Source organism: Chaetura pelagica, unplaced genomic scaffold (assembly GCF_000747805.2).
Source record: "Chaetura pelagica isolate M959 unplaced genomic scaffold, ChaPel_1.0 scaffold456, whole genome shotgun sequence".
NCBI classification, from domain to species: Eukaryota; Metazoa; Chordata; class Aves; order Apodiformes; family Apodidae; genus Chaetura; species Chaetura pelagica.
The window spans coordinates 1,302,697-1,312,724 of NW_009953574.1; the positions used below are offsets into that span (position 1 = coordinate 1,302,697).

At 46.0% G+C, this 10,028-nt stretch overlaps 1 protein-coding gene across 4 annotated transcripts in view; it reads right to left on the reverse strand.

The window, feature by feature from the left end:
* Window positions 1–4,311: 4,311 nt before the first annotated feature.
* FHL1 (four and a half LIM domains 1) overlaps window positions 4,312–10,028 on the reverse strand; it is a 28,816-nt gene continuing 23,099 nt past the window's right edge. For 3 of the 4 annotated variants that reach the window (XM_009999658.1, XM_009999659.1, XM_009999657.1), the window contains exons 2-6: window positions 7,791–7,972; window positions 6,740–6,917; window positions 6,065–6,234; window positions 5,256–5,442; window positions 4,319–4,473 (exon numbers count right to left, since the gene is read on the reverse strand). In XM_009999658.1, the coding sequence (XP_009997960.1) occupies window positions 4,319–4,473; window positions 5,256–5,442; window positions 6,065–6,234; window positions 6,740–6,917; window positions 7,791–7,946 (846 nt within the window). In that variant the 5' untranslated portion in view covers window positions 7,947–7,972. Of the gene's footprint in view, window positions 4,477–5,255; window positions 5,443–6,064; window positions 6,235–6,739; window positions 6,918–7,790; window positions 7,973–10,028 lie in introns of all 4 variants that reach the window. The other variant, XM_009999656.1, reaches the window with a different exon arrangement.

Genomic DNA, 10,028 nt, shown 5'->3' on the forward strand with positions numbered 1-10,028 from the left:
GAAAGCTCTTTCTTTAGTGCTTATAACTTGTGTTCTGTCAAAACCAGTCGCCAACTGATGCCTTTTTAGGGACTTGCTCTAGACAGCAGCTAAGGCCCAACATGAAGGCTCTTCCAAAGACACAGCTGGGTCCCTGGGAAGCTCCTCTATCTCCTACCAGCACTCAGGCCCATCTGTTGTATTTTTAGGCTTCTTCTAAGATGTCTTAAATGGCACATGTTACTTTTGAAGATACTAACAGTTCAAAAGGTGTCTGGTGTAACTCTGCAGACAAGACCTTTCCACTCCTAGGCATGTTCTGTAACTTTTTGATGTTGATCTATGTGGTCTTACAAGGTCTCTTCAGGCTCTGGTAAGGTGTTAGCTGTTCTTTCTAGTTCCTGTAGAATAGTCTTGCACTTCACTGAAGGGTGTAACACCAACCTTAAATCCCATAGATGGTTGTGTTACATTTTGGAAGGACTAACAAAGCTGCACACACAATATTCTGAACTTTCTGAAAGGAGTACAGCTGCATCTGAAGCTACATGTGCTGGAGAAGCCAAACCCTGATGCAGCACAGCACAGTGTGTCCGAGGGGCTTCAGTGAGCTAGTTTAGGTAAGACTAGACTCTGGTGTTGGAACTGACCCCCAAATGGACATCCTGACAGCAGGAGATCTCTTTCTGAGAGAGAAATGACTGCGGGAACAGTTGAAGTGAATGGTAGGGAACAGACAAGACTTGCTGTCCACCATTAAGTGATGTGTAGCACTTTTGTTTATTAAAGTGTAGCACTTTTCTAGACTGAACTGTTTCCTGAGTCTCCTCTGTCACTCTGCGTCTCCTGACCTTTAGCCCCATGGGTGCAGCCTTACTGAGTCTTCTCCTGGAGGCCACAACTACGTGGGAGTAGAAGGACTCAGTGTGACACTGCTGGTCACATTTTGTCCTCATCAAAATCATTAACTTTTTAGTGAAGTGCTGCCTTTTAATGTTGAACTTGAAGATGTTTAGACATAAAATGGTTTAAGACTTGCGTTCGTATCTTTGAAAACTAATATTTCTAAATAAAAAAGAGAAAAGCTACTGCACTGGTTTGAGAATGTGAGTAACCAGGTGGCTCTGTGCTCACTCTCTGGGTGTAGACTCTGGCAGTGATGACAGACCTGTGTGGCACACACGGAGTTTTGATGGTTACATGTTGTCTTCTCTTTGTTCTTTGGACAGAACTGTGCACATTACAGATCTGGGAATAATTCAATTGCACTTCAGTGTTTTACCAAGTACCAAGGGCCTTGTTTTGAAAAGCTGCTTGTTTACCTTTTCCATCTGCAAGTTTCCAATAAAACCAACATACAAAATGCCAGGGGAGGGATGGCAAACTTGTAGATTTGCACCTTGAAACATTTCAGGGAAGCTGTTCTGCTGATGTTCCTTTTCCATTTGTTTAGCTTAGTTAAGATTTCCTTGTTCAAATATCACTTGTTTAGGTTTTACAGAATCTGAGTCTTTTCTTTACACTCCTGTTAGTCTCAGTTACAGCAGCGTGCCACTGGAGCCTCCCCAGTTAGCTACTAGAACCTTCCCAGTTAGTTACTGGACAGAGGTTGCATATTCCTAAAATGGCACTTGATGAAATAAGACTCACTCAGAGTTTGTTAAAGTTGAACTCCCTTTGTAACATTCTAGAAAACACTGTTACTTGTTGGTTCGTGTGCTATTTAAAAATGCAGAATTGGGTATCTTCAGCTTTGAATGGAGAAGAAAAATTCCTTCTTTTCTAACAGGAAAACAGTGGCAGTTTCAAAATGCAGAATTGTACCATCACTGATGTGTTTTAATCTATTGGCAAACAGCAAAATGTTTTACAGCAAATGCACTAACATGTTACAAAAACGAGGAGTACCTGATATGTCTGTTGTAGTGCAGTTTAACAGGTCATGCTTTTAAAAATGTTTTCCTTTGGAATTACTTGTTTATCTACACTCATGGAAGTATTATTTTATTGTGTACATAACAGTATTAGACCACTGAAGTCATATTTTGTTCATGTTAATTATTCTGAGTGTTCCTGTTCTAGCTTTTTAACAATGGCTGCACTATATATAGGTCCCTTCCCTTAAAGCCTGCATTAAGTGATCTATTTAACCCAAACTTGCCTGCTTTTTACAGCATGAAGAGATTAACTAAGCATCTTCTGAAGAGATTAACTAAAGCATCTTCTGAAAATTGCTACTAAAAGTCATAATGCAGCCTTGTTCTTACACCTCCTGTAACAGATGGACAGGCTGAGGGATAACTGTAATGAATAGCTCTCTCCAGTCCTGCTACAAACCATTGGCTGGTACTTCAACCCAAATCAGTCACCAAATGGCAGCTGCACTTTTCAGCAGTTAAATGCAAATGGGTTTGTTGGCACTAAAGATGTTAAATAAGTTCTTCCCTAGCCGTGGCAGTCACAACAGGCAACCCCTCAGCCTTCTCACTGCCTGCTCTTCAGGATGTGGTAGAACTGTTTTAGCCTTTAGAGCAGTGCCTTAGGTAAAAAGGAGAATGTATTTTTGTATGCTAGCTGCTCATTCTGGCAGAGACAATCACGCTGACAAAAAAGATGCTGATATTTTTCCTGTGCTGATCCTGTTTGTTGATGGTCTGTTACAGCTCTGTGTAAATATGTGCACACTGTTAAATAAACTTTGCAGTTGACCAACACTTTAGTTCTGTAATGCTAAATGTGACCTTACTAGGAGCTTCTTGAGCCTGGCCATACTGACCTGCCTTGAGGTGCACCCTGGGGCTGCTCCATCTGCAGCTTCCCAGAACTTGAACCTCTTTGAGGAATTGCAGCTGTGTGGGTGGAAGGTGTTTGTACTAAAACCTTCAGCTCTTGCTGTGTTTGTACATGCCAGTAACCTGTTCATCACTGTTGAGTTCTTTACCTTGCTTTTCACTGTAAACTTCAACTTTTTACCTGTAGTACCAGCATCTTTATGGTCTTAACAGTGAGAGGAGCAGTGCTCCATGGAGCAGTGACCATGAGGAAGACAGCAAGATGCTGCCTCTTGTTTTCCTTGCAAAGGTTCTTTGTTTCTGGTAGGTGCTTGTGAACAAAAGAGAATGGCTAGAGCAGCATCCAGTTGGTAAATATTCCTCTGTGGTATCAACCACAGCTGTGGAAAAGACCATCCCTTAACCCAGCATCCAGGCTGCTGAAGGGTGGCAGCAGAGCTGTGTGGGGACAGTTCTGTCATACATATGTTCTCCAAAGGGCTTTTTCACACAGGCTGTGCTTGGCAGATGATCCAGTGTCAGTTACACATTGAAAAAATTAATTAGTTTATGGAAATTGTTGCTTTGGTCCTCAGCTATTTAAGGGTGCTGTGGCAGAACAGCTGACTCTCCTTGCCAGTGTCAGTGTTTCAGACTTGATTGCAGCAGCTCAGCCATAAGAAGTGTCAATTGTGCAAGATGGCAGAATGATAAAACAATGTTCCAGACTGCAGGACTCCAAGCAGGCACTAGTCTCATTTTTATTAAACCATAAAACATACACTGACATGATAGGAGAGCTATTGTTGGCTGAGCTGGTTTGTGTTATTTTTTTAAGGCACTTCTAAATGCATGTGCATTTTGTTGTAGTCAAAAGGTTTCCTTCTTGTTAATGGCTTAATAATTGCATATAGATAGCTTAATTTAAACAATGATGTAAAAAAAGCTGTTGAGCAAAACTTTTGGGCAAACCATGCAGGAATAAAGACTAAAATCAGTTTATGGCTACTGAACTAAAGCTAAATCATCCTGCCAGACCTTTGGTATATGTAGGATAAAGCCATTCCCATACAATGTGCTGCAGTTTGGTGTGGCAGGGTAAGGTATTGATTACTGAGCTGCTGTTAGTGGTGTGATGTATGTAATGAACTGGTAAAAACAGTGTCATGAGCTCCTCTGATCCCAAATGCAGTCTGTGCATCTCCGGTTGGAGTGTCAAACCCACTTCATTTAAGTGCCAAGATTAGATGTACAGCAGAGAGGGTTAAAACTAGTTTTGTTTTAGTTGAAGGCACACTTAGATTTCATAGTATGTGGATCTTGAAAATCTAACAGCATTTCAAGCCTTGACACTAAGAGTTACTTGAAAGCAAAGTTAGATTTATGCAACACTACAAGCTTTTGGGCTGCAGGAGCTTCAGAAGCCACACCCAGTATGTTGAGGCTACTTTAGTTTTTATACTAGAATGGAAAAAAGGTTAAAATTCTTAACATGCAAAAAAAAACCAAAACCCTGCTCCTTTCCCCAGGCCTGTAAAATCCATGTGACAGCAGCTGCTGTCTGCTCCTCACAGCCGTTTGGGACACTCAGCACAGTAAATCTTCCCGTTGTGGCAAACAAAGCGCTTGTTGGCCAGGCCACGGGAACACTTGGTGCACTTGAAACAATAATCGTGCCAGGATTCACCTTCGTAGTTAACCACACTGGTTCCTCTTCCAAATCCTGCTAGGAGAGAAGACAATTATAGGACGGTGATAGTAGCTTTTGCCTTGGCTGGGTTAGTCCATCAAGCAGCAGCTCCAATTCCTAAAGCTTCCTGTGCTTCTGCAGTCTGACAGGCCATCATTTGGCCTTTACTAGCCAAAGGTGGAACTGAACCACATTGTTTGCTGCTCAGTATCACTGTCCTTAGAGACACGGGCAGCTCAGCATCCAGGCTGTGGGGCTTGGCTCTGCAATAAGTGTTCATCTTGGATCCTTTCTCCAGGAAACAGGCAAGCTGAAGGAAAGCTCATGATGTAGAGCAAGGACAGGCCGGGCCAACTAGCCTACCTGGTTGTTACAGGCTCAGATCCATGCTGTGAAATGCAAAATGGAATGCAAGCCCTGTGGGACTGGCAGGATTGTACCCACATTTCAGGACTGAGCTTTGTGGTCTGGTAACTGACACATAAAATGCATCAGCAGTGAAGTAGATTGTCACTTGGAAGCAATAAAACATTGCTTTGTTTAGACGTGAGGTTCCAAGATTAAGGTATCAGACAGTTCAAGGGGGAAAAGTTTTGAAGGAGGCAAATTATAAGCATGTAAATGGTAAAGAGCTCAGTTACTAACTCAGGCTCCTCCCAGCAAAAGCATGTACCTTTTAGTTAGATCACATGTAAACTGATGGGATTAGGATTGGGACACTAGCTCTGCTTCTGGGGTTAGCAGCCTCTTTGGGGATGGGTCACTCTTCTGACCTTAAGTACCCCCAGCCCCAAGCTGCATATAATCCAACATACCTGTGATGGGATTCTTGCAGCCAGCACACTTCTTGGCTACACACTCCTTGTAGCATTCAACACAGTAGAACTCATCCTCCACGGCTGTGAAGCGCTTCCCGCCCAGCGGCTTCTTGCAGTTGGAGCAAATGAAACACTCAGAATGCCAAGGCTGTTCCTGGTAAGTGAGACCTCCAGAAGTAATGGGCTGGAAGGGAAAAAGCAGAGATGTTTTTCATAATCCATAGGGAGGGAGAGAGGTGATGCAGGCATAGAATTCTAGACTGGTTTGGGTTGGAAGGGACCTTACAGATCATCTAGTTCCAAACCCCCTGCGTGGGCAGGGACACCTCCAGTAGGAGAGCTTTGTCATGGAGAAGATATCCTAGAAGTTTTCATTAAAATAAAGTAGTGCAGTTCACTTGAGTTGCTCTGCTCTCAAGTCCTGCATGCCTGGAGCTTTCATAGTAGTTTATTTTACCTGCACTGACTGCAGTTCTACTTCAGTCAGGTGCAAAAGTTGTCAAACAGCTGCTTTGTAAAATGCTGGGTTGCTTTTGAATACACAGTATCTGCTGGAGAGCTTAAACCAGCCCCAAAGCAAGGGCAAGGCCAGTGCCCTCTGGCTTTCAGCAGAGGTACCAACAGACAACCCTCGAGCCCCAGCTCAGACTAAGGTGCAAGAAGCTCTCACATTATTGTGCCACCAGCTGCTTGCACCAGTATCTCAAGGATAGAAGATAAGCCTTGGTGCAGCTCCAGCATGGTGTGTCTGCTGGTTTACCCTCCTATCTTCCAAAAGACTTCCAAAGCTGCCAAGTGCCACTTACATTCTTGCATTTAGCACAGGTCTTGGCAAACTTATGCTCGTGGCAGGAGACACAGTAGAATTCATCACCCTTGGGGAAGAAGCTCCCAGATCCAATCACTTGCTTGCACTGGCTGCAGGTGAAACAGTCCTTGTGCCAGACCATCTTCTTGTACTCCACATTTTGGTCTCCTGCAACAGACAGAAATAACTTGTTATGTGGGATTTCAGGCTTTTGACAAATTCCCACCCTGGGCAATATCCCATACCTGTAGGCAAGACCCGTCCATGCCGACGATTCAGTTTAACATGGACAAGGGATGAGCTGTTAATTTCTGTATCTGACTTTAGCCAGGACCTTGTACATTGTTTTAAAATATTTGTCAGGCAGGTGCCTGAGCCTTCCTGAGAAGATTACCTCAATTTACAGAGCAAAGCTTTTGCCATAATTGGTTTAATTCTAACTACTAGGGTGAACTATCCACATGGGTGTTAATGGCAAAGCAGACTTTCAACACTTACTTAAATAAAATGGACAGGCAAGAGCAAAAGTCAAAACTTAGGCACCATTTTGTGGTGTTCCAGCCTTCCCCTGTGATGCTCACACATCTAACTCAGCCTCCATAGCTTGAAAAACAGCCACGGTTTTGCACTAAAGCAGAACTTGGTCATTGTGCCCCATCACTGGCACCAGTACCTGCAATGATAGGCTTGAAGCAGCCCTTACACCTGGGTGCATCCTCAGCAGCAGTGCAGTTGCTGCACCAGACCTTGTTGTTCTCCCTCAGCATGAAGGGCTCGTTGACCAAGGACGTGTAGCACTTGAAGCAGCGGAAGCAGCTGTCGTGCCAGTAGCGGTTCCTGAAATGCAGCTCCTGGAAGGAACAGAAGTGGAGTGAGCAATGAGCCCTTCTCTCCTGCTGAGCAGCCCTAAAACCAAGCTACTGCCTCATCAGCCTTGGTAGTAAAGGACAGATTCCCTAGTTCCTAAGCATGTCTGCAATCTGTGGTTAAAAGGGCATTTAACCAAACTGACTGACACCATCACATTCACTTTGGAGTTTCAGGGTAGCAGAAGATGCTTCAAACAAACAGCTTGGAGATTTGAAGTTCTGAAAGTGTGGGCTCCTCTGGTTATAAAGTTCCCCCTAGTTCAGGGGGGATAAACATGAAGCAATAAATAAACATTTGATAAACTGACATAAACCAGACCCTAGGTTGAGTTTTTGCCAGTCCTGTGCAGGCTGGGTTACCTACCATGCTCTCCTTGGGAAAATTCAGCATGTGCAGCAGTTCACGTGGCTCAAACTAGATCCTGAAATTAGCTCCTGTGCAAAAGCAGCCCATTGTGAGCATCTCTACTGCAGATCCAGAGCCTCTGGCTCTTTCCCAAGGAGCACACGGCCCATCAGCCAGAGGACTCACAACTTGTTTTCACACAGAAGCTCACAAAGAGACCAGTGCCAGGAAAACAAATGGGAGGTTACCAGCATCTGCTTCTCGTCTTCTCATCACCCATTTAATAGAATGGTTAAAGGTTGGAAGAGACCTTAAAGATCACCACATTTCAACCTCCCTGCATGGGCAGGGACACCTCCCACCAGACCAGGCTGCACATGCCTCATCCAACCTGGCCTTGAACACCTCCAGGGAGGGGGCAGCCACAAACCTCCCTGGGCAACCTATTCCAGTGCCTTCCTGCCCTCAGGGCAAATAATTTCTTCCTAACATCATATCCCAGCACTCACCTTGGAGTCAGCTCCGATGGGTTTCTTGCACTCGGTGCAGGTGTTGGCGCAGATCTTCTCGAAGCACTTGACACAGCAGTGACGTCCCTCCTTCTGCACGTACTTCTTCCCCTGCAGGGGGTCCCGGCAGTAGTGGCAGTCAAAGCGCTCCGACATGGTGCCCACGGTGTAACTGCCAGGCCCTGCACAAGGAGAGGAGGTGAGGTTACACCACTGGAGCCCTGATAACTGCTCCAGGCTCCTGGCTCTGTGCAAAGAACTACTAGGACAACGGCTCAGCACTGAGCCTGTGGTGGCATCACGCTCCTCAAGGGCTTGTTGGTAGAGAAAGCAGCTTTGATGCCAGCCCTGTTGGGGCAATTTTTCTATCAGGCAGCTCAGTGGTTTGTAAAACACAACACAGCTCTACCAGCTGCACTGGCATTTTCCAGGTGCCTCCAACTTAGCCCTTAGGGTTTGGATTAGGCTAACAGACCATCAGGCTCAGGGCAGGGAGGCTGGGTACATGAAGTGACCTGGTTTGGTTGCAGCAGTCGCAAAACTCGCACCTGCTAAGTGAGGCAGTTTGGATGTCCCCTCCCAGGTCACAAATTGCCACTTGGGATGCAGAAAGATAAATGCCATGAAGGCTCAGAAAATCTCAGGCTACAGAGCAAGGCTGTGGGGGCCAACTCCTGCCTGGGCAGTTGGCATAAGCAGTGCATCAGTAACACAGTTCCCTCAACAGCCACCCGAGATGTGAAGGTGAGATTTCTGCCTCCTAAGAGGCAGAATGGGCTCTGGCCAAGCACAACACACCTCTCTGTCCCTGAGGTCCCACCCATGGCCAGCACAGCACTGCAGTGTGCTTGTTCCAGGAGCAGAGCTGCTGGTGAGGAGAGTAGTCACAGACCAGCCTTTCCCTGTCACCTCAAGAGGAAGGATACTGTTTTATTTACATATTTCATGTCAAGCAAGGATATTGATAGCTAATCACTCAACGAGAGACACTTAGCTCATTTCAGCCAAGCCCACAAGAGGCCTCAGAGGGGTCCTGGCTGAGGCATCTCTATTTGTGTGCAGAAACTCCTGCCAACCACAAGCAGAGCAGAATAGTTTCCATATTTCCAGCCTAAGCCCACAGCCAGCTGCAGCCCTTTGAGGCCTTTTGTGCTGGATAGTTGTGCAGCTTCCAGCTGCCTCTTTTCACCAGGCTTTCACATAGTAAAACAAAAATAATACTTAAAAAGAACCAAGAAAAGATCTCCCTACCTAGAAAGAAACTTCTTCAGGTTATGCTGGCAGGGATTTTCCAAGGCATGATGTTCCACAATGGCCAGGGAGCCAGCATATCAGCAGGTGTGGTGGCTCTGACCAGAGGATTTTCTGCTCTGCCGAGGGGTGAAAGGCACACAGGTTCTCCCCAGGTACCACCCCCAGCCTGCAGACCCTGTCTCAGCCTCCCAGACCTCCTCGGCTAACAGCTCCCTCAATTTCCCTATACTCTTCCTCAGAGGGATCCAGCAAGGCTCCTAAGAGGGCTGTGAAAGCCCCGGCAGGGTTACAGAACACATGCAGCTCCATCCCTGCAGCAGAGGTGGGGACTGGCTTCAACACCCTTCCCTAAAACTTCCAGGAGCAGGCTGGAGGCTGAGCTGGGAGGAACTGCACTCCATGGAGCCTGAGGTCTTGGAAACGCTGCCTTGCCAAGGTCAGGAGATGGCTGAGTCCTGCTGGCAGCTACACCAAGGCTTGTGTTTGTGCTGGTTCAAGTAAATGAAACAAACAAACAGCTGGGAAATGTGGAAACTATGTGAGCCATGGCCAGCTCTGCAGAGCTTCATCAAGCAAGTGAGTTTAATTTAGAAGAAATGCTATCACAGAGTCCAGGGCAAATGGTATCAAAGTGTTCCTGATCTCAGGTTTAGGGTTGCTTTCAACCAGAACACGTCATGGTGAACATATAGCTCAGGGAATAACATAATCCTGGGTTCCCATGTGCTAATGTGAGACACACATTTACACAGCAGCTCTGGAGCTCCACAGACAATTAACACTGGGCCTGGCAGCCACAGGAACTGGGCTGCTCATGCAGACATGCCAGCTTCTGGCTACCGTGTGCCACCTCATGGACCTGAAAGCCTGTCTGGAAAACAGGCAAGTCATGAAACTAAGAACACACTGGAACCATTAATCCCCTTCACTCTGCCTTGAGGCCCTTCTTTCAGTGCAGGCTGCACAGCTTCCTGTGCACAGCAG